Raw genomic sequence first — 25,557 nt, forward strand, 5'->3', positions numbered from 1 at the left:
AAGAAAATATTTGCCAGCCTTCCAGTAATGTTAGATTTTTATATTAACACGAATAGAAAACCTAAAAACTAAATTTTATTATAATGTTCTCACAACCAAGTCTGACAAAAATCAACTACGTTTGCTACTTTCAAACTTATCAGTGCACTGAGTTATAAAACAGTAATTTCACTCAGTGGGAAAATAAATTTCCTGATTACTTCAAACACTATTAAAATGTCTAAAGTATTAAAATTACCTCGTTTAATCAAATCTTATTTTTAATAAATATGTTATCTAAAGTATCTATATAAAAGTATTTATGAAAACTCAATCTAAAAAGCATTTTAAATTATGTAATCATTCTCACAAAGCATTTGTTAAAAAAAGTTACTTAAAGTTCTGCATTTTTGGTTTACTTAAAATCAGTTCACGGCTACTGATATTGTTCAGATATTTGGGAGGATACGATGATAAAAAAACACGTTCAATTTCTTTTGCATTTTTTGCTAAAAATGGCTACAGAGAGCAAATGATCAATAGGATGACTTCTCCCTTGTGTGACAGAATAGCACAGAGGATCAGCGCTTGCCTTCTTGCGCATGTTTAGTTTCATTTATACAGAGTGTTTATAAAAGCCCACCGGGCTTATCTAATGGTTAATTCGTCGTCGCAAATCAGATGATTTCAAAGTCGAGAGTTATAAGGTTTAAATCCTAGTAAAGGCAGTTGAATACACCGGTATCCACATCGTGGATACCGGTGTATTCACCACACTTCTCAGGAGTGGTCGAACTGAAACCGCACAAGATTACACTTCGTTCACATTCATACATGTCATCCTCATTCATCCTCTGAAGTAATACCTTACGGAGATTTCGGACGCTAAACAGAAAAAGAGAGTGTTTATAAAAACCGCTTCAAGAATTCAAGGGATGATCACCCACATCGAAATAAAGAAAGAAACTTTATATCAACATAATCGGAAACTTACGGTTCCTTAGTAACAACTTAGTTTACGATCCCTTCGCCATTTTGTATGTTTAACATAACGATTTATTTCTCAGTTGTAGTTTCGTACGCTGCTAGGGTACTAAGAGTTTTACCTGTATAAAAATAATGAACCTGATCTCTCATTCAATTTCAAAATGGCGGCCATGTAAACTATTTAATTTGTAATATCCTTGCAACCGCTGGTTTAATTAAATGTTATCACAAAAGATGTTCAGCTTTTTATGACAAAGAAAATGATATCTTATTTATTCAAATTCGTTCATAAATAACAAAATTATAGCAAAAATTCTCGAAGTGAGTCACTCTGTATTAAAAAATCAGTTTTCATTTCCTCTCTAATGAAATTAAATAACTCGATACGATCCCAACTGGAATAATTTTATTAATGTTATCATGTAATAAATTTTTTTTTTTTGTCTTCAGTCATTTGACTGGTTTGATGCAGCTCTCCAAGATTCCCTATCTACTGCTAGTAGTTTCATTTCAGTACACCCTCTACATTCTACATCCCTAAAAATTTGTTTTACATGTTCCAAACGTGGCCTGCCTACACAATTTTTTCCTTCTACCTGCCCTTCGAATATTAAAGCGACTATTCCAGGACGCCTTAGTATGTAGCCTACAAGTCTGTCTCTTCTTTTAACTATTTTTTTCAAATGCTTCTTTCTTCATCTATTTGCCGCAATACCTCTTCATTTGTCACTTTATCCACCCATCTGATTTTTAACATTCTCCTATAGCACCGCATTTCAAAAGCTTCTAATCTTTTCTTCTCAGATACTCCGATCGTCCAAGTTTCACTTCCATATAAAGCGACACTCCAAACATATACTTTCAAAAATCTTTTCCTGACATTTAAATTAATTTTTGATGTAAACAAATTATATTTCTTACTGAAGGATCGTTTCGCTTGTGCTATTCGGAATTTTATATCGCTCCTGCTTCGTCCATCTTTAGTAATTCTACTTCCCAAATAACAAAATTCTTCTACCTCCATAATCTTTTCTCCTCCTATTTTCACATTCAGAGGTGCATCTTTGTTATTTCTACTACATTTCATTACTTTTGTTTTCTTCTTGTTTATTTTCATGGGATAGTTCTTGCGTAGGACTTCATCTATGCCGTTCATTGTTTCTTCTAAATCCTTTTTACCCTCGGCTAGAATTACTATATCATCAGCAAATCGTAGCATCTTTATCTTTTCACCTTGTACTGTTACTCCGAATCTAAATTGTTCTTTAACATCATTAACTGCTAGTTCCATGTAAAGATTAAAAAGTAACGGAGATAGGGAACATCCTTGTCGGACTCCCTTTCTTATTACGGCTTCTTTCTTATGTTCTTCTATTATTACTGTTGCTGTTTGGTTCCTGTACATGTTAGCAATTGTTCTTCTATCTCTGTATTTGAACCCTATTTTTTTAAAATGCTGAACATTTTATTCCAGTCTACATTATCGGATGCCTTTTCTAGATCTATAAACGCCAAGTACGTTGGTTTGTTTTTCTTTAATCTTCCTTCTACTATTAATCTGAGGCCTAAAATAAATTAATAAACTATAATAATTTAATAATATTGAAAATATTGCAATGAAATAAAATATTATTGAAATCATGAAAATATTATAATAATAAATAATTGTTATACTGAAAAATAATTTGCATTAAAATAGGTGTAATTAATATAATTGTAAATGTAAATAATAACTAATTCCCATTTTGTCTTATGCTATTGATCAACTGAATGCATGGATCTGTGCTCGAAGAGTTAATTAATTACTTTTTTTTTACCGTTATTTAGTTTACCATGATAGGTAATGTGAATCACGTTTATATTTACTTACAAATGGCTGATATGCATTTAATGTACGGTTCCGCGCTTTGGAACACCCTTATGGCAAGAAGGCTGAATCAGGAACACTTTCCCAATCAAGTATTTATTACCTTCTCATAAAATGTTTTCATTCATGATCACCTGACCTTAAAAAGGTCCGAGTTACACCTTCTCTAAGGTGTAACCTGAATTAGATTTATCCTTCTAAGGCTCTACTTATTTCCAAAATATAACCGGGTGCGTTTTTCATCATCTCGGTCAGAAAGTACTCTTTTCAAATTTAACATTTTTGAATTCTTTTCTAGCAATTAATTCATTCAAAAATTATTCAATTTCTTAAATTTTGATTAAGCTTTAACTGAAACACGTTTGACAAATTTGAATTTTTTCAAACATTCTGCTTTCTGAAGGGAATTCACGAAACAACTGACATCCATCGAAATTATGTCAACGGGTCTGTAGGTAGATCAGATTAAGTACACGTATTAATTACAAAACCAGACAAAATAAAACTGTAGAATTTTTATAACCGTTAAGGGCAACACACCTTCCAAATGGTTAGAACGTTTTTCAAAGTGTTTTTAAATATACACATTTTTCTTTTCATAACTGTAAAGGTAAAAAAAAACTTTTCCAGTATGGTATAATATTTCTTCTATTTTTTTTTACAAAGATTTTATTTCTAATACAATATTAATTAATTTTTATTAATGTCTTCATGCCGTTTTATGCTTTTATTTAATAATTATTTGAGTACAGCGCTGGTTTGAGAATAACGATTTAAAAACGTGATTTCCTTTAAAAGATTTAATAATAAAAAAAAAATCCAATTTATATTTACTTTATTGATCATATAAATATCCAGATTTGCTAATTTTTTAAATGTAGTTTAACAATCTATTTTAATAATCTTTTAATTTAATTACCATATTAACTAAATTATCCATATGTAATATTTTTAAATTGTTATTCACGCGTAATATTATTGTGAATCTGTACGTTATAAAAGTATTTATTTTTAGAATTTTTCAACCAGTTTTATATAGTGAATTATATTTCTCCTTCCCTGTGGTATACTACTGATTCAGTACTGAAAGAATACCTGTAGATTGATGTAAGAATGAATGTAAATGTAAGATTGCCAGCGTCCATTCTTTATATCCCGCCTTGCATATATTTGACATCGAAATTAAGAGCTATTTTTACAGAACTTATTGAAAGAGATCTGCGTTTAAACTTCGCTATATTTCTTCAGGAAAATTTGGACGAGGCACATTATCTATTTTTGTGTTTGGAGGAAGCCTCCCAAACTGTGTACGGCTAATAGTGATGTGAGGTGAAACGGTTCGAATTTTTCAAGACACTATAAAAGGATTTAAAATGGGTCTCTTTTCGGTGTAAATTTTGGTTTATGCTTCTTGTCGAGATTATTACTGGTTACATAAAATGCTGTCATGAAAGGATTTCATGGAGTTGTTCGTTCGATTTAGCACTTTGCGTTTAAAGTGGTTTAATTTGTTTTTCGAGAGCATTTTGCTTATTTAGTGAGCGTTTTCTGTCAGTAATAATTTATTATTTTTTTTGTTTAGAACATTTTTTGATTTTTTAAATAGTTTTTTAAAATGTTTATTTACTTTAAAAATGCATATTTTTCTTGCTTTTATGTTGCTTTAATTTTCGTAAAATCGAATCGATAAATAATCTACGAATCGGGGTTGTAAAAACTGCCAACTTATTTTAGTTGCGGGATTCGGGTGATATTTATATATCACCCTATATATTTTTTATATATACCTTGTGCACGTACACAAAAATTGTCTTAATTTCCTACACAAAATAGATTATGAAATGTACGGAAATACATAACAATGGTATATACGTAGACAGAAACTTCAAATGATTCAAAATGTGATAAAGAATGGACAAAATTGCAAATACGTAGACCTAATTGGCTTATCAATTCGAAAAAACCATGACTGATAATTTCAACCAGAATCATAGTATAACATTAATACTAGCCACCGAATAAAACTGCTGTCTAATTGAAACGTTTTTGATATTTGTACAAAAACAGCAACGAATTGAGTAGAACGCTGGACATCGTTTCAGTCGGTGAATTAACTCTGCGTATTATTTTACCTTTCTGACTTTAAACCTGAATATAAATTTTATGTAAGTATTTTTATATTGACGAACATTAATTGAATAGAATGACAAATAAAAAAAAGTTTACCTTATATCAATAATTCGGTCTGGTCAACGAGTACGAGGTAATAAACTCTACAGGACAGTTTAAAAAAAAAATCATTAATCAATTCTAATTCGCACACAGTAGTAAACGGTTCATTCACTCACTCATTCAAGCCTCCTTTATTCGGTCTAAACAGACCTTCGCTAACAATTTGTGTGAGATTCTCAGTATCAAGCCATTCCATCCTCATGAATTTTACTATTCCCTGACATTTGCCTTGATAATTAATTTATAATTTCAGTATATTTTCTTATTCTTATACTTTCTTATTATAGACAAATTATTGTACAGTCGTAAATCCCATATTAAATATAAAGGCTATCTAATCAGCCGAGTTAGAGTTCATAAGTACCTAGGTACTTATTTTGTTTGATGAAACGTTGCTGTTTAGCAACTATATCAGGCAAGTAGCGGCGGACGCCGTCTCAGTGATCACAAACTTGGAAGGATTGCTCGGAAAGACTATGTGATGTCGGGCCGTCAAATGTACATGGTGAGCCAAGTTGTCTTCGAAAGCATGACTTCGTAATCGGCGCCCGTTTGGGCGCATAGGTCGGATATGAATAGAGCACTTGTTCAAAATTTAAGAAGTGCCTAGCACAGAGCCTTAATTGCATGCACTGGTGTTTTTAAAACAACTTCCTACGAGTCTACCACCGTATTGGGAAAGGCTCTCTCCATCGATTTAGTGGTGAAAGTTCGGGCAGCCATGTGAAGATTGCGAAGAGGGCGAGGTATTTGGGATGCAGTTTCGAGTCGAACCAGTACCGGAGCGGAACGGTGATCACAGTGAACCGGATCTAAATTTCGTTCAGTTGCCCATCTCCCGCCTGCGGAAAAGGCTGCAGAGCCTCGCGATGGAAGCATGGCAGCTGGAATGGGACACCGACTAAGGGAAGATTCTTGTATAAGTTAATACAGGATCTGGGGGGATGGTATATCTCGAGCTCGTTTTTAAGGGCAAGAAGTGCCCGGGTGCTCACCAACCAGGTTAATTTAAACCAATATCTGTTTCGGTTCCGCCTGGCAGCTGATAATTGGCCCTGGCAGACGCTGTGCGTCTGCAGGGGGGGGTCCAGTCAAATGAACACCTGATGGTTGACTGTCCTACTCTTGGGGGGGGGGGAGGATCAGAGAAGAGTCACCCCTGGAACTTAGAGGTCAAGGGGAAAATTGGCTACTCACAAGCGGCGAGTCAATGTGACGAGAGCCGCATTGTCGGACCGTGTGGGAGTTCCTTGATGCGGTGGCTATGTTCAACCGACATCAGTAGTTTACCTAATGGCAAAGACTCTTACCGCAATGCTGTATAAAGCTAAACTAGAGATATATGGCTACCAGCCAATTGAGGCGCTAAGCGCTTTAATATGTTGGACAGGTACTTGGTGGCATTCAGCGCCCTAGGCGTGGCAGCGAATTGCTGTCTAGACGAAGTAAATTTTAATTTATGGATGTGACATATATTTTTAGTAGTTGACGGGGTGCGCCTACCCATTTAGTAAATATATGACAAGTGAGCGGTTGGGACACGTAAGTCGGTGGTGTATTGCACCGCGCTTAGTCCGCTAGGCTTTAGGAGCTATTTAGAACACCGGTCGCTAAACTATTTCGAGGCTCAGCAGCCGTTTGTGGCACAGACATTCAGTCTTATGCTTTAGGGCGACCGAATTGGATGGTGGCGGGAGAAATGCCAAGTAAACCAATAATACTTTCTTATTCTGGACATTCCATGTTCTGAACATCCTTTATTTGGTCAAAGATCTTAACATCGTTCTTAAGGGTTATTTAACCTCTTTATTTTCCAATTCAATGTCTGTGTTTTAAAACTGTACACCGAAACTGATGTTACAACTAACACTTATAATACACATACTTGAAAAGCAGCATCAAAGATATTAAAGCGACCACCAATGCTCAAGTAGTTGAAATCTCAAATATACATATATAAAATTTTTTAAAGAAACTGATATTTTTCAGGATTTATACTGTACTGAATCGTTTGATTAAGACATAGAATCTTCTCTGAGATTTTTAATCAAACTACTCTTTTCTCTTCTAATTGTTGTTGCTCAATAAACATTTAAAGTAAATAAAAACATAAACTTGCACTTTACAAATGATCACAATGGCCCAACAATAATCATCACAAAAATATTTCAGTATGCTTAGATTTCAGTAAAAATAAAAATTTTTTCAATATTTGTAACGTTGAGCGATTTAAAATTTCAGTAATATCGATATTATTTTGATGACTTGAAAAAAACTGTGTTCTGTATTTTAGTGCATTTTAAATAAAATCGTTGTAAAAACAAGTTTTTATTTTTATTGAGTATTACCCTATATACTTATTAACTCATCTAGATATTTAATTTTTCTATTCTAATATAACGGGGTTCCTTTATAAAAAAATAAAAATAAAATAAATAAATAACAATCAAAAGCAAATAGATTTGACATCGATAAGCTGTAATAGCATTAAAATATTTCCATCAAATGTAAATTACTCAAAATTATTTAATTACAGAAAACATAATTGGGAATAGGTTATAGTGAATAAATAAACGGATAATTAAAAGCAAAATATTTGTTTTATGCAATTTATATTACAAAAAGATGTTTACTTTATAAATTATTAGTTTGCTGAGAGTCACCTTCGTTATAATTGTCCTACAAAAATAAAAATAAATGTATGTTTGTATTATAAAGTGCGATTATAGTGTGTATTTTCCTTAGAAAGATAAATAAATATCATTGAGAAACATTATTGAATAGTTCTGTGTTTGTATAAATAATTTACTTTTTATAATCTCAACTTGTAAAATTAGTTTCTGGTTTCATAAAAAAAAAATTGACGTGTGGATAAACGTTATATAAATATATTTTTATTTTGTTTACTTATTAACTTAATACATCATACCTCAAAGTGTTTGTTGTAATTTTTACAAATTAGTAACCAGCAACACGACGAAATATGAAAGGAGAGTTAGTTGTTGATTACTGTGATTATTTTATTTGAAGTTAAATCGACAAAGAGTAATAGTGTAAGGTAAGGAAAACCAATCTGTGATGATTTTTTGTCAATGATTTTTTTTTTATTTAAGTTGAGAATTCGAAAAATTACATCTAATTTTGAATTCGATTATAATTTTATTCGTTTATATTTATTTATTTTTCAATCAAATTCTATTTATGTTATTAATTTTGATCTTTGTTCTATTATTACAATTTTGATATCAATTACTTGTACAATTAATAAAATACTATGGTGTATTTGATTTAAATAATATTATGCATTCTACACATACACACACACACACACACAAAACTACTAACGCGCGGGAACATAGAGAAAGACAGAGAGAGAGAGAAACGCATAAGTTTGGACGTAAATATGATCTGTTGCCGACAAGAATCAAGCATCTCTCTCAAACTTCATATCATCATAAAACATTAAAAGTTTCTGTGTTTGGACATCTGTCTGTTTGTTTTGCCGTAATAGAAAGATATTTAAAACAAAAAAAAAATAATTTTATTTCGGGACAATACTTTCTTTTTGTGTACTCAAGAAGAGAGTACATTGAAGATGTTTGTGTGTGTGATGAGAAATTATGTTATACGATAATTTCTCAAAAGCGCATCCGATTCATAATTTTACATCCACAATTATTTTATCATTATGTCGGATGAGTTTAAGTTGTTTAGCTTGTATATACAATTAAAATATTGGTATACTGGTTACGTGTCAACCTCTTTAAATTAAAAAAAAATTAGGCTTGATTCTTTGTGTAAAAATTGTTTTTATTATGGCTAGTTAAGCAGAAGCTTTGACAAAAATAAGCGTTATTCACAAACACCTTCGGCCTAAATATTTAAATATAATATTTTTATATACAGAAGATAACATCCGAATGTCCGAGCTGTAACTTATAACATAATAATTCGGGTTTATGTTTTAAATAACCTAATAAAAGAATTGCCAGTTCAAGATATTTGAGTATAGTTTATGACACAACACAAAGGCTACCTAGAACAGCTTTAAATTTTTGAGAATTCTATAATCACTAATTGGTTTATCCCAGGTGTTTTTTTCTTTAAATAAAAAAGTCATTACACCAGGAGCAGCAAGGAGGTGAAACCAAGCATGTTTTTTCCTTAAAAGGGAAAAACTAATTTTGAACTTTTGTCTTTGCGAGATCGGTTAAATTTAACTTTTATATCAAGAAAATTTAGTAAGATCAAAGCAAGATCTTGCATTAATGTAAATAATCTGTGTTTGTTTTAAAATATTTTGTATGACAAGACGTGAAATTTTATTTAAAATTGTTTTCCAATAAGCCGAACGAATAATCGTTCAATTCAAAATAATAAATGGGGAAATAATGAAGTTCTTTACAATTTAATAAGTATATAATTGATTAGATTAGAGTAAATCGACATTGTGTGGCCGCCTTTAAAAACATTTTAATTATTAAAAATTGCATTTCATGCCAATAAGCCTTATTAAAGATATTTCTGTTTTATTGAAGTTTTCTATTTCTGAAATCTTCTTCTCTTTACAATAGAGTGCAATTTTACTTTTACGTTCACATATAATACTATACTCGTGAAAAAATTCCGTTGAATATTTCAGTTATTTAGCTGTCTATTATATGTAGTACGGTACATAAAATAGACACATGGATAATATGATAATTTTCTATTGGAATATACTTATGGATGACCTATTTTTAGTAAAGAGAATAAATTACTCGTGGGCAAGTAAAAGTAGGTTATATCTCTGTTTTTATTTACACGAATTGATTTGGATTGTACAAATATAACTTTACAGAGTTAGATGAATTATGGTCATCAAATGATACTATCTTTCGATTCGCACGATCAAAATTAGTTCATAGTAATTTGTTTCTCATGAACACAAAAGCTTGTACGGTATATGCAAAAGAGAAAAAAAAATCTTATTAAAGTCTTGTAAATAAATTTTAGATTTCATAACATGCTTTTTAGCTTTAGATATGAATATAAGAGTAATAAAACTATATTCATTTTTTGTAATAAAGATTTAAAACAATTTTCTCATTGCTGATACACTTTCGTTCAGCAACACAGCTAATTTTTTTCTTCTGCAAAAAGGAAAAAATAATTGCATTTTATTAGAGAAGAATTTTTTTTAACGGTATGTGAAAAGAGAAAGCACATAGATATTCCTTTTGTACAAATACTTCAAATATAAGAAATTTCTAACATTTGTTTATATTTTATATCTAAAGTACTCGATTTCCCTGAGATTAATGATGTTCACTAAACAGCAAGTTTTTAAGATAAACAGAATAAAAGTGTCACTTTTAATGCTGAATGCCTTAGGCATTTCGCTAATCATACGACTTGGCTTGTTGATATGAAACTGTATATTTAGCTTTGTGGTGAAAGCAACGGAAACCATAAAGCTACTCCCTTTCTGTAGTAAGAATGGTACGGGAAACACACTTTTAAGCGTGATTATGCAATTTTTTTGTTAGAGCTTGATGAAATTGTTATAGCGTTTTAAGAATATTTAATTGAAATATCAAATTTTAAATGTAGGCTAACCAAAGTTTGTTAGTTGCATTAAAACATTTTTAGCTAGGCTAACCCACCGGGTTGGTCTAGTGGTGAACTTGTCATCGCAAATCAGCTGATTTCGAAGTCAAAAGTTTTAAGATTCAAATCCTAGAAAAGACAGTTAATTTTATACGGATTTGAATACTAGATGGTGGATACCGGTGTTCTTTGGTGGTTGGGTTTCAATTAACCACACATCTCAGTATAAGTCGACCAGAGACAGTACAAGACTACACTTCATTTACATTTATACATATTATTCTCATTCATCCTCTGAAGAATACCTTACTGTAGTTCCGGAGGCTAAACAGAAAAGAAAAACAAGGCTGTTTCACAAAAAACAACAACTGTTTTATAGCGTTTTGATTCTGTGATAAAATTTTGCTGGCGTTAGTAAAAAATTAAATCTCGGTTTGTTCTCAAAAAACTTTTGACATGAATATAAAACTTTCATGATATAAAATTTGGTTCTATTCATAAATTATATAAATTTCTTTACCAAACGTCAAAGACTACAAAATTAAAAAAAACAAAAAACTGTTAATTACTGTGGTTAACGTACTCTACCATAAATTATTATCATCACAATTCTTATTATAAATATTGTCCCGGAGCGATTCTTTGAGCTATAATCGGAACTCTCATTAACATTGACGCTGTCTCAATCCGTACTGTGTTGTTACTACAAAGGGGTAGGTAATACCTTCATCAAATATATATTGAAGTGAAAACGCTAGAGGGGAAGTCTACATTCCAAATTTTTGGAGGTGTCCCTCAGGGGTCCGTACTTGGACCCATCCTCTGGAACATCTTTTACGATGGGGTTTTCAGACTGACCTACCCGGAGGGGGTATTCGTGATAGGGTATGCTGATTATTTAGCGGTTTTAGTTGAAGATAAGGAGGTCGTGAACATAGAGGAAAAAGCCAATCGGGCTTTAAGCCTAATAGATGAGTGGCTAGAAAGGAACTTGCTGCAGATATCCCCTACGAAATCTAGCTGTATAATTTTCTCTGGAAGAAGACAGATAAGGAATATCAATTTAGACATTAGAGGAGAACGAATTATAGAGATCAATAATGCAAAATATCTTGGAGTTATAATGGCCAAAAGCCTAAAATTCGGGAACCATGTCGATATGATAAGTAAGAGAGTAACCCCCACTATCAAGGCTCTGAGGGGTCTCTTTCATAACCACGGCGCACCAAGGATGGAGATTAGAAGGTTGATAACTGCAGCCACTACGTCTGCGATACTGTATGCGGCCCCGGTATGGGGAGACGCTATGAACATCCAGAGGAACAAAATGAAACTAAGAAGCGTTCATCGGCTTGCTTTGCTACGGGTTGCTGCAGGGTACAGGACTGCTTCATATGATGCACTGTGTATACTGACTGAGGACCCCCTATTGACCTACAAGTCAAAGGGCGTACATTAAGATTTACGGGACTGTCAAGAGATGAGGTTGCAGTTTTAATAGATCAGGAATGGCAGAACGCATGGGCTTGCTCAAACGTGGGGGATTGGGCCAGAAGACTAATCCCTAACATAAGAGATTGGAAAGGTAAAAGAAGGGGCAACGTAGACTTCTATGTTACACAATTATTGACGGGTCATGGCTCCTTTGGTCAGTACTTATATAAAATTGGAAAAAGGGCTACACCGCAGTGTGATTACTGCCAAGAGATAGACAACGCTGAACATACTATTTTTGTTTGTCCCAGATGGGCACGCAACAGAAATGAGATCTCTGCAAACAGGCTAACACCGGATATTTTAATCAACTGGCTGGTGTTCAGTGATGTAAACTGGAATCGGTTTAGAAGGTTCGCGGGTGAAGTTCTCCGATCTAAGGAAGAAGAAGCTAGATGACGGGGAATGTAGTAGGGATGGGAGGAGAGTCCCTCCGTGGGGGGCCCGTTTGCCGAGGTATGCGGGTTCCTGAGAAGGGAGGGAACTCCTGAGAAGAAGTTGGATAAAAGAAAGACCGAGTCCCGGCCGGCGGTGTCGGCCCTGCGGGTGCCCTGGCACTCGGTGGGGTCGGTGCCGCCGGTTTGAGGCGTGGCATAAAGACCGGGACCCGGTTCCCTGCTGAGAGGGGTGGGAGGGGCGGCGTAGCCAGAGTTCATCTCTTAGGCGGGGAATTTGAGGCAGGCAAACAAAGAAGTAAAGATCCGAGACCGGGGAGGTTAACCTGTCGTACCGGGCGTACTACCGGTGGGCGGGGGACGCCTCCTTAGAGTAAATGGACACTCTCCCCAACTGAGTTATACTTAATTGGATATCCGGTTGGGGGGGAAAAAAAAGGGGTAGGGAGCTGCAAATCTAGACTGACTGTAATTGATATTTAACTGGTACTCGTTAACGAGTGAAAGAAAATATTTCTTTTTATAAAAATCAAATTCAACACCAAAAATCCTAATGGAAATGAGAAAACGCGTGCAGCTCTTTCTTTCTTTTACTAAAAATGTTTATAAAATTTTATGTATCATCCTAGTATAAAACCATAGTCCGCTTTGTCTTACTAAATAATTTTATAAACAGACTCAGCTAATAAGAAGTTACAATTTGTTCAACAAAAATCAAACGAGTTAGAAACCATTAAAATCTCGTTTAAACTCGACCGGTGGCTCTTTACAATTTTGTGTTATCTATCCAAATTATGATATTTTCTACTGAAAATAAAAATGTTTTATTATTTTCTTTATATATCCTTTGTAAAATACCGAAAATGTAATATATATCGTATGTAATTCTTAATTTAAATAAAAAAATAAAATGGCTACCATTTCAATTAGATAACGTTGTTTCGTTTTTTAACAAGAAAAATTAAAAAAAAAAAGAAAAACAGAAGAGAACAAAATAAAAATTTATTGGTTTTCAAGGCTCAATAAATTTTTAATGAACGTCGAATTAATTCTAGATTATACTCTTTTTTTTTACTATTCCTTTTCGTATCATAGTTACAGAAGTTATGTCTAAAAACTAAAGGTAACATTAATTTCATTAATTTTCAGAAGCTGAAATCAAGATGGCTCCTAACGTAACAGGGTCGCCGGCATCACTGTTTTTAGCTGAAACAGAAGTCATCTCAACAAAAACTGTTCCCTCTCCTGTTTCTACAGTTTCCGTCGATCGCCCAAAATATCACTGGAAGATAGTGTGGAGAAACGTAATCGCATTTGTATATCTCCATCTTGGATGTCTATATGGGATTTATCTTCTTATAACGACAGCAAAACTTCTTACATTTCTTTGGAGTGAGTGTTAATCCCACTTCACACTTTCATTTTGTAAATAATTACTTTAAAAAAATGTTTGAATAAATACTTTATTCTGGTATAATATTATCACGAAAAATAAAAATGTGTTTTTGATTTTTTGTAAGTATGATCATTTCTTGTTTTAAATATGGCTATTTTATTTATTATAAGCGAGTTGCAAACACTCAGACAACCAAATCGTTCAATATAGTAAAATAATTTTTTTTTTACATTATTTTTTTCAAAAAAATTATTTCAATAATTTAAAATTGTAATATTCTTGATTGAATAGAAAGCACTGAAATCATTTATAAGTAACTAATTAATAATAATAATAATAATCTTTTTAATTTGTTTATATATTTTCATATAATTGTACAATACAGGGTCCGGCTAAGACAAGTCTTATCAGCAGGTTCCTTACTAGCACAATTTAAATGCAAGTTATTACACAGTGCAACAAAAAAATACGATGAAACATATTCTCATATATCCTTAATAAACAGTTAAAATACTATCGAATAATTAACTAAGATGGCATAAAAAAGTAATTCAAAATTAAATAAAAATTAATGAAATATGAGATTAATTTATAGACTTATATTAAAAATATTTCAGTAAAATAATTCAATATTTTAAGCTTTAATTAATTAAAAAAACGTTTACGTAAAGGTAACTTTTAGTACATGTATACATATTTATACTGTTCTTGTGTTTTACAGATTATATATTGTAATATAAAATACAAAAATAAATAATACATAGATTACACATTTTATAACAAAAACAAAAATAACGATTATAATATAGGAATACAAAAAAAAAAAAAAAAAAAAAAAATACATAGTGCAGAAATATTAAATATTTAAATAAATATTAAAAATAATATGTACAGTACATGTATAATATATTACATAATTAATACATAGTAAAAAAAACTTGATTAATAAAAGTAATATTCTTATAATAACATTTATAATAAAAGGAAAAATAATTATTTACAAATTCCCGCTAATAAATAATTAAAAATTATTTTTCAAATATTTTCTTTTTGTCTATTACTAAAATGTGAAGGCAATTTATTAAAAATGGTTGGAATTTGGATTTTAAAATTCTTATTACCAAATAGATTAGAATAATTTGGTACCATGCATTCTCTTATGTCGCAAATGAAGGGGCACGTTGCGTTTTACTAGGTATTTATTATTTTGGAAAAATAATTTAAAAAATGAGATAAATGGTATCCTAGATATTTAAATTTGAGTCGTTCAACGAAAAGCCTCAAACCACTTTAAGCGCTTTTTGTAAGTTTAATTATAATTTTTAAATGTGAATCAGCTCCCAAACCCCATAACTCCACACCAAATTTTATTAAAATTCCATTAGAGCTTTATGCATTAGTAAAAGAGTTTTACGTGGGAGAAAATTTTTGGGATAATAAAATCTATTCAGACAAACTCTAATTTTACAAGAAGTTTATTTAAACTCAAAAAAAAAAAAATAATAATAATGTCCCGGGTAAATCCAACTCCACGTCCATGCAAAAACATCTACGCACACTTCCGGGGCGGGTAACGATATGGAAGTTCGGTACCTGCACTTATGTTGGCCAACGGGGAAATGGTCTTGCTCAGGAACTCTATGTGGAGTACGGGACTGGCGGTTCCGAGCCATCCGTGCTGGTTGGGGTTGTGCTTCTCAACTTCGCTGTTTGTAGCGGGGGTGGGAGGCATAACCATGATCTGTTTGCCGACGCTGGGCGTGGTGCGGACGGGGAATGCCCATCCCTCTTTTCGGTTGTGGAGCTGGGTTGACGGTGGGCTGCTGTGAGCTTGCACTGCCGAAGTCTTGTGCCGTTCAGTGTGTATCAGTTGCTTTGGCCCTTGACAGGGATGATCCCATGGATAAGGGTATCGGAGCCCTTACTGCTACGTTTGAGCCCTAGGATGTCGGTATCGTGAGTCAAGCAGTACCTGACTCCCCGGCCTGGGTTAGATTTGTCGGAGGCGGTGTACAGGGGCAACCCAGGCAGGATCTATGATCCGAGGCACGCCCAACCGTCTCTCCACCCGCACCTTGTGACATGCCGACTGGCGAAAATTTAGGCTATGGATTTTTCAACTTTCACAACATCCGTGGGAGAGGGTCTACGTAAAAACCCTCGTTTAGGAGAGCCTCTGTCTTTGCAGGCGAAGAGAGGAAGAGTATCGAATTTAGCGATAAAGAAGAGTTTTTGAATATCAAGAAGACAGGTTGAACCAAGTTTCGACCAAAAGGCAACGTAGTAATACTGAAATATTTGGTGATCAAGAGAAGAGAAGGAGATTTTAGCAAGAAGGAGCCCGAGACATCACGACAGCTGCTGGCGGACCGGTAAAGGATGTAAGGAAGACTGCAGTAGGACTGTTCGTTGAAACGGTCAACGATTTACAATCCTCACGGTTGTTAAAGGCGAAGAAGATTGGACTATTAGACGTTGAAGTATCACCACACGAAACCCTAAATACGTCGAAGGATGTAGCTGTATGCAGGGACTTGCTGAAATGCACCGAGAGGAGATCATCGAGGAACTCAGGACACAAGAAATTATAGCCTATCGTCGATTGAACACCCGACGCGGTGGAGAAGTACATCTCTCCGCGTTGCACGTATTGACATTCAACAACCCAAAATGCCTAGAAATGATAAGGGCTAGCTTTCACAGATTAGACGTTCGTCCGTTCGTCCTGACACCATTGCGATCCTTTAGATGTCAGCGGTTTGAACACACAGCAGCACGTTGTACCCTAGTACAACGTGTCACTGAAACAGATTTGTATTTGTGATAAACCACATGCAAGGTCATCCACCCTGATGACCCATGCAGGATCAAAATGTGTGCATCAATTTTCAGGGGAATCGTTCAGCGAGATCTAGAAATTGTCAAATATATAAAGAAGAGGTAGCAATCCAAGAGTTTAAGACTACTCGAAGGGTAAGCTACGTCGAAGCGAAGAAAATTGTTAAAAATTGATCGCCGAAGAAAATTTCATATACACAAGCTGTATCATCTCCTGCAACTTCTTTCATTGTAAAGGATGTCATTACGAAATTGGTGCCAGCGTTATCAAGTATGGTTGAACGTACCGTTGATAACAAATTTGGGAATCGTCTAACCAGAGGATAGCTTAAAATGAGAGAAGAAAACACCAGCTGTTAAGCAAAAGAGTTCGTCTTCTTTGAGGAACCTTTGAAAATGAAGGACAGTGAATGCATGCAAGAGAAGAAGCCTGAACCAAAAGTTTAAATCACCAAAATCCTCGTGCAGGGAAGCGACAAGATAGTGACAGTGATAGATCGGGCAAAGGTGAAAATCCTAGAAAAAGAAGGCTTAGGAAAAATCAAAATGGAGTCTCCAAAACCTCGGAGGCCTATAGCAGAGAGGGCACCTATGGGACCTCCAAAAGCCCAGAGAATACATAAGGAGAGGGCGAGTACTTCAGCTGTCTCAAGTATGCCTTTGGAGATTGAGTCAAGTACTTCAGCCGCCGAAAGTATATTACTGGAGATCGCATCAAGTTCAGATTCAATAACAACCATGCTAACCGCTCCGTCAAAGTTTTCATCATCTGATGTCAGCCACAGAAATGGCAACCGAAAGGGAGGAAGATACCATGTCCGAAACCTCAGACACATTATCATCAGAAGTAGGGGCCGTAACGAGAATGGAAAAAAGATGCAAGAAAGGATGGTCGAAAAGAAAGCCTGGAGGTAAAAAAAATTTGATATGTTTTAAGAATCAAGATTATTAGAGATTATGTTTCAGTTTTTGAGTTTAAAATCAAGAATGAATTAGTAGTCTTCAATTTCATTGGAAGTGTGAAATAACATAAATGTTATTTTATCTTTTTTTTTTGTTTTTGAAGTGGAAGGGGCTAATGACCAAAATAGTCGATGCCCCTAAAACCTCAAAAAAAAAACAAAAAAAATAACAATATTGTCATAAAACATATAGAGCACGGAGAGGTATACAAATATTTGGGTATGGAAGCGTATTCTTAAATCATGGATGCAGAGGTCAAGGGTAAGCTGACTAAAGGTACGTTAGAAGAGTAAAGTTCATCCTAGAAAGCAGGTTGACCTCGAAGAACAGAATCTTGGTGATCGGAAACTTGGGCGTACCCGTGCTAGAGTACAGCTTCGGCATCGAGGGTTGGAAAGAAGCGGAAGTAGCCAAATTAGATCGTAAGACGAGGAGATTACTCACGTTGTATGGAATGATGCATTCACGAGAAGACGTGGATAGATTTTACGTTTCACGGAAAGAAGAGGGCGGAGGATTACGGCAAATCACCGCAGCATATAGAAATGCAATCTCTATTTTCAATAGGAATCTTGCGCAATTCCTATTGAAAACTCAGAACGACAGGCTCATGAGACAAGATTTTAGAGTGGAACGATAGCCAGGGTATGCGGGAGTCCTATCGAAAGCCCTCAGAATTGTACAAAAATGTGTAGGACCGCCGGAAGATGAAGATGAAAGGCCACCAAAAGACCCCTTGATGAACACAAATATGAAGAAAATTTCCCAGGAAGCGTTGAAAAAGAACGGCTTGTGAAAAATCTTTATGGTCAGTATGCTATCAAAATGGGGGTAACAGGCGTTGACAAGGTTCGCACAGTATCATGGTTTCGTAGTGGATAACCGAAGCCCTGATTGTAGCGGCGCAGGATCTGGCACCGAATACAAGAAATTACGACTAGTGCATTACGAAAACAAGTGAGTAGTGATTACGAAAACAAAGTAGACTGTGCAGGGCCTAATCGAAAGCAAGAGATCATCTCAAATCGGGGTGCCCGCAGCTGGCGAAATTCGAATATCTGCAAAAGCATAATAGAATGTGTGATTTTGTTCACTGGGCCATATGTAAGGAACTCTCGTATACAGTTGAATGCGGATAAATGGTACAAGCACATGTCTCAGTAGCGAACAACAGGTATAAGATCAAGTATGATATGCCAGTACACACAGATCGACAGGTGAATGATAATAGACCCGATCTGAATAATAATGAATAGCGAAATGCAATGTTGATAGACGTCTCTGTGCCGAAAGTTGCAAATTTCTAAAAAAAAAATTAAAATATCAAGATCTCAAGACTGAGGTCAACAGATATGGAACATGGGACATGAAGATAGTTGTCGGGGCTCCTTGGAATGATCCCTAAGGACCAGGAACAAGATTTGAAGAAACTGCCAGGGAACTTAAGATTAAAGGACATTCAAGACGTAGCGCTTAATGGTACAGCCTACGTCCTGAGGAGAACGTTGGATTGAAAACGTCATCTTTCCTTTCTGTTTCCGTGGGTTTTATTGCGCTTGTGTGGTGATGATGTACGGGTGTGTGAGGTGCGATTTAACCCCTCAGGGAACAGATATTTGTCGTCATTCCCCTAAGCTCACTCGTTGTAGGCAGGAGAGTGATCGCCCCTTACTAGACTTAGTAGCTTCACAAGTCCGTGAAATAATAATAACAATAATAATAATAATAATTGTATTTTATTAGCCAACTGTACTGGAAAAGCGTAATGTGTTTAGGTAGTACGTTAATGTCCCTATAACTCTACTCATTAGTTGCGTTGATATTTATGAAATAAGCATCAAATTATTTTTCTTGATCTCCAACTGACAACAGATTTTGGGACGAATTGAACAAAAAAAAAATCATAGTGACAGACGAAAGGAATTTCTTTTTTTAACTGAAAAATCAAAATTCTTTGAAAGCTATTAAGTAAAGCCATCAATAAAATTATATGTATGGTAATCTTCCGAAAAAAATTATGCATGCGTAATTGTTATAAGATTATAAAACGACCATTTAAACGAAATAATGAGAAATAATTCGCAAATTAAAATAAATTTGAATAAATTTTTTTAATTAAATCATTTAAAAATATTAAAAAAGTAAAAAAAAGAAGGAATTACATGCTGTAAATTAAGTAAACAAAATTGTTGTGATAATACGTGTTTACTTTAAAATATGAAAAAAAGAGCGGCCACTCCCACCAATGGGAGCTCCAAATCGAATTACAAACAGTACCAATATAACCGTGGCACGATGCCAATACGTCTACCTCCAACCAATCCAATGCCTAGGCCGGAACCTTAGCAACCCAGGATCCTGCCACGATCAAATACCTCGATTAAACTCCCTCTGTAGACCTACACTCCGTAAGGGCACGAAGAAAACCAGCCATTATAAACCACTCCTCGTGAGTCATCCAGTTAATACGGAGATCCAGAAAGGAATGTATTCTTTCAAGTTCCCTAACAGATCGAGAACGTTCGACCTCATATCGGGGACAGACGTAGAGGACGTGGTTCACTGTATCATCAGTCCCACAATCCGGGCATTAACTCGAATCTACCAAACCAAACTTAGCCTAACTCACCCGAAAGGCACCATGCCCGGAGAGAAACTGTGTGATATACCAATTTGGAAAACCCATCCAATCGCACCTAAATCAGACACTATAGGAAATATACCGATACACACACACACACACAATCATACATATATATATATATATATATGCGTGCGTGTGCGTGTTTGTAATTTATTTATGATGCACTTACTTTTATTATTAAACTTTGTTTCAGCTATCTTGGTTGCCAGTGCTGGTGCGATAGGAGTGACTGCTGGATCACACAGGCTTTGGGCACATAAAGCATACAGAGCACATTGGCCACTAAGAGTAATACTTGCAATCTTTCAAACGTTAGCTTTTCAAAACCATATCTATGAATGGGTAAGAGATCACAGAGTGCACCATAAATTTACAGATACCGATGCTGATCCTCATAATTCAAATCGCGGTTTCTTCTTTTCACATATCGGTTGGCTTATGATTAGAAAACATAAAGATGTTTTAATAAAAGGAAAAACAGTTGATATGTCTGATCTTGAGAAAGACTGGGTTGTAATGCTGCAAAAACAGTGAGTAAATGTTTCATATTTCCATTATTATCTTGTAAAATCTTTTATATACTGAATAATTCTTTATACGTGTAATAATTACTAATATTTACCTTAAATACTAAACTGTAGCTTGAACTACTTATTTAAGGCAGTATTCTTCAGTATGTGTTCTTAGCAAACTTTTAGGAGCATTTACCCTTATATACTACACGTAATGCACATATACATAAACATGTATACTTGCGATACCTAGTAAGCATATATACATACAAAGAAATTACATTTCTTTGTTTTTGTTCTTGTTCTTTGTTGATCCATATAAATATATGTATATCCTTTTTTCATGCTATTATTTTACATAATACACACATCTGCATTACTTGTAACATGTTACCTGTAATACTTAACTTATTACCTGTATTCTTCTATGTGTTAAGTACATAATACATTTACACTTCAAGCAATGAGTTATTAAAAAAAAAAAAAAAAAACTGATGACTGATTGCTTCTGTTACACAACTTAGCTTTGACTCAATTTAATTTAAAATATTTATAATTTTATTTAAACGTAATACTTTTCCGTTTGTTTAATTCAATGATTCTAACTAAAGCGCGCGGGCATACCATATTTAATTCGCACGAGTAGCGGGGTACTACCTGACTAAACTAACTAAACTAATATAATTTCACAACTTGCATAGAAGAGATTTCACTTGTACGGTCGGCAGACTTGTGTAGCCGCGAGGCTTAACGTGCCAAGTACCGAGTTAACTGGGCGATCGAGTTCGAGACCCAGCCAGACCGAGTTACTTTTTTTCCCTTTAAATATTATTCATTTACTTAATTCTACCGCTCACCTGTGACGTCACAACGTAGCAGACCACTACAGTAGCATTTTTGGAGTAGGGGTGCGAATTTGCAAATTTTTTTGTAAATATTTTTATTTTTTTAATTATTAACAAATGCGCTTGAGAAACTCAGGCGAAATCTCGAGATACTGAGGGTGACCTTGGTCTACAACCTCACTCCTTGATCTTTTAAGTTGAAAGTTTAATGGCACCAATGCCACATATACATCTTACCAAGTTTGGTCAAAATCGATCCAGTAGTTCTAAATGTATAAGGTAATTTAGAGGCCGACACCTAACACACACACATATGTACATACTAACATTAACATCCGGAAAATTTCCATGCGGTTTTTTGGGTTCCTTAGATGTCAAAACGTCAAGATCCGGTGAAAACCGCATATGCCCAAATTGGACCGATTAGAATACTTACCCTTCTAGCTATAACTCTACTCTAGCGCTATCTTGACGGGAAAGTAATATCAAGCATAGAAATAATAATTCATTTCTTTAACATACAACAATGTTAGTTGACTATAAGTCTTCCTGTCTGCAGACATTTATACTATCTGGATACTTACCTTTATTAGGATATCACTTTTTACAAACCTTTTTTGTGTGAGTACTTAGAACCTACATGGTATTCTTGGTGAAATTTCAGTTTTCTGGGATCAAGGCTCTTGTAAGCACTATTATTGAGGGAAATTGGTAGTATTTCAAGTGAATATTTATCAATATCCTATTTCTGGATCATCAGTAACAAAATATGAATAATTTTTAATTAAATGTTATTAATGATGATTTATAACTTTATGTTTGTAAATATAATATTTTTTTAACCGTTTTAATATGTTACTTTATTTATTTGTACTATATCAGTCATTTAGAAATAATTTTCTAGTTTTTATTTTGTATTTGTTAAATATTATACAGAGTGATTCCAAATTGCAATTTCTCGGAAGATGATTCTACGCCGAAAATAAGAAACAGCTTCGTAAACACTGGTTAGCGTGTTTCGGCTCGCTAAACATTTAGCCCTGCTGTCTGCTCCCTCTGTGAAATTAAACCGTTCTAAAATTTTTGGGGCACAAATCGAAGGGGTAAATTTGGTGCTTTCTTATGGTTTTTAATTTAAGAAATTGAATAAAAGTGGTCTCAAATCTCAATCTCACTTAAGTTTTATCTTATTTTTATGACCTGAAAAATTTATTATTAAAAATAAAAAAGAACAAAACTTAACAGAAAAATATTATGAATTTGAAATATTTAAAAACAATTGTTTTTAGTATAACAAGTTTGATGGCGCAACTGGTAGGGTTTTGGCCTTTCATCCGAAGGTCACAGGTTCGAATTCCGGTCACGTATGGCATTTTCATGCGCTACAAAATTGTCATTTCATCTCAACTTTTGAAGCAATACCTAACGGTGATCTCGGAAGAAAAAGTAAAAAAGGTACAACTAATTTAGAAGTTTAAAAAATTAGGATGGCAACAACAACCTCTACGAGGTGCGACAAAAAAGTAATGAGACTGATCTTTCTTTGCAACATGTGGCAACCCTGCAGCTTGCGTAGGCACACCATGTTTGACCTTGGTTTATAAGCTACTTCTAATCCAAGCGGCACATTGATGCAATTGCTCAGTCGTGAGTTGTGCTGTAATAAGTGAACACGTGTTTGTGTCCCTCGTCACAGCTCTTTGGACATCTTGTGCTATTTGAAAATGGTGTCCCTTTACCGCCATTTTGACTCTTGGAGAAAGAAAAAAGTCGCTCGGAGCGATATCTGGAGAATAAGGTGGCTGTGGTAGTACTGAAATTTGTTTTGAGGTTAAAAATTGCTGTACTGACAGAGCAGTATGGCGCATTATCGTGATGCAGAATCCAATTATCAGCAATGTTGGCACGGACACGAAGATATCGTTTACGAAGTCTTTCTAAAATTTCTTTGTAGAAATATTGGTTAACTGTTTGTCCAGGAGGCACCCACTCTTTATGAACAATTCCCTTGGAATCGAACAAGCACACAAGATGCATTTCACTTTTGACTTTGACATGCGAGCTTTTTTTGGTCTGGGTGATCCCTTTGAGCACCATTGCGAACTTTGGCGTTTTGTCTCTGGATCGTATTGAAAAAACCAACCTTCATCACCAGTGATAACACGGCTCAACAAATCTGGATCGATTTCCGTTTGCTCTAACAGATCGGCTGCCACATTTTTCCGAGTTTCTCGCTGTTGTGTGAGATTTTTGGGGACCATTTTTGCACAAATCTTTCTCGTACCAAGATCTTCAGTTAATATTAGACGAACCGTTTCTCGATCGATGTTGAGTTCTTCTGCAATCATTTTAACGGATAATCTTCGATCAGATCGTACGATTTCACGCACCCTGGTCAAGTTAACATCTGTCCGTGAGGTTGACGGTCGTCCACTGCGGTCGTCATCTTCAACATTCGTTCTGCCTTCACTAAAAATTTTATGCCACCGAAAAACTTGAGCTCTTGACATAACCTCCTCTCCAAAAGCCTTCAGAAGCTTACCGTAAGTTGTCGTCGCGTTTTCACCCGATTTAACGCAAAAGGAAATGGCATACCGTTGCGCAATAATTTACGGTTTCAATTCTGTGACGAGAGACACAAACAGGTTTTCACTTATTACAGCACAACTCACGACTGAGCAGTTGCATCAATGTACCGCTTGGACTAGAAGTAGCTTATAGACCAAGATCAAAGATGGTGTGCCTACGCAAGCTGCAGGGTTGCCACATGTTGCGAAGAAAAATCAGTCTCATTACTTTATTGTCGCACCTCGAATGCTTCGAAATTAATTTGAATTCTATTCATCGTTGTTCCAAACCGTAAAGTATTTTGTTCAATTTTTAATAATCTTCGTGAGAATGGTACACTTCCCAGCGCTCATTTGTCATCTGAACGTCAACTTGTACATGGTAATGAAAGGGAAAACATTCTTTAGGTGGTACAGCAAGGCACTACAACGAGCATGCGAAGAATTTCCACACGACTCATTCCACAAAGTACAGAACGGGAGACATTATATGCTACGGACTGCGTCGTTATCATGTTCAGAAAGTTCAACATCGCCAGCTTGTTGACCATGCCAGACGATTACGGTTTTCTCAGTGGGTTTACAATAATTACCACTTAATTTCGTTCATAATATTTTTGGATGTAGCTACCTTTATCCGTAATGACATAAACAAATATGGAATTCACATCGGTGGTCTGAGGAAAACTCAAATACTGTAGTCGAATCAAATTTCCAGCAACAATTTTCGGTAAAGGTTTGGCGTGGCATGATCGACAACCAATTAATTAATTGGTTCCATACTAGAACAACGTGTCACGGGGAGAGATTATTTGGAATTTTTAAACAATGAATTTCTTGCAGCGCTTTAAAATTTCTTAGTGACGAAACAAATTGAAATGCACTATGAACGTGATGGAGCACCAACACATTTCATGAACAAAGTAAAACAATTCTTAGATGAAAGATTTATTGTTAAATGGGCTGGACGTAGAACACCGGAGCTTATTCCCTTAGATTACTGTTCATAGGGATGAATTAAATGCAAAGTATACAGGCAAAAAGTAGTCACACGTAATGAACTGATCACGCGCACTCTCAATGTTGCTGCTATCATCAAGGAACGCAAAGATATCTTAAGGTTAGCGATAGAAAATGAACGGAAACGAGTTGAAAAGTGCATCGATGTCAATGGTGGATTTTTTGAACATTTATTTTAAATTAATACAGTGTAAACCATAGTGAGTATTTTTTTAAAAGTAAATTAAAG

At 34.7% G+C, this 25,557-nt stretch overlaps 1 protein-coding gene across 3 annotated transcripts in view; it reads left to right on the plus strand.

The window, feature by feature from the left end:
- Nucleotides 1-25,557, plus strand: part of LOC142326557 (acyl-CoA Delta-9 desaturase-like) — a 94,383-nt gene that overhangs the window by 58,720 nt on the left and 10,106 nt on the right. For 2 of the 3 annotated variants that reach the window (XM_075369232.1, XM_075369166.1), the window contains exons 2-3: nt 13,693-13,935; nt 20,578-20,914. In XM_075369232.1, coding sequence (XP_075225347.1) covers nt 13,707-13,935; nt 20,578-20,914 — 566 coding nt within the window. In that variant the 5' untranslated portion in view covers nt 13,693-13,706. Of the gene's footprint in view, nt 1-8,014; nt 8,124-13,692; nt 13,936-20,577; nt 20,915-25,557 lie in introns of those variants that run through there. The other variant, XM_075369300.1, reaches the window with a different exon arrangement.

Source organism: Lycorma delicatula, chromosome 1, assembly GCF_047948215.1.
Source record: "Lycorma delicatula isolate Av1 chromosome 1, ASM4794821v1, whole genome shotgun sequence".
In the NCBI taxonomy this organism is placed as follows: domain Eukaryota; kingdom Metazoa; phylum Arthropoda; class Insecta; order Hemiptera; family Fulgoridae; genus Lycorma; species Lycorma delicatula.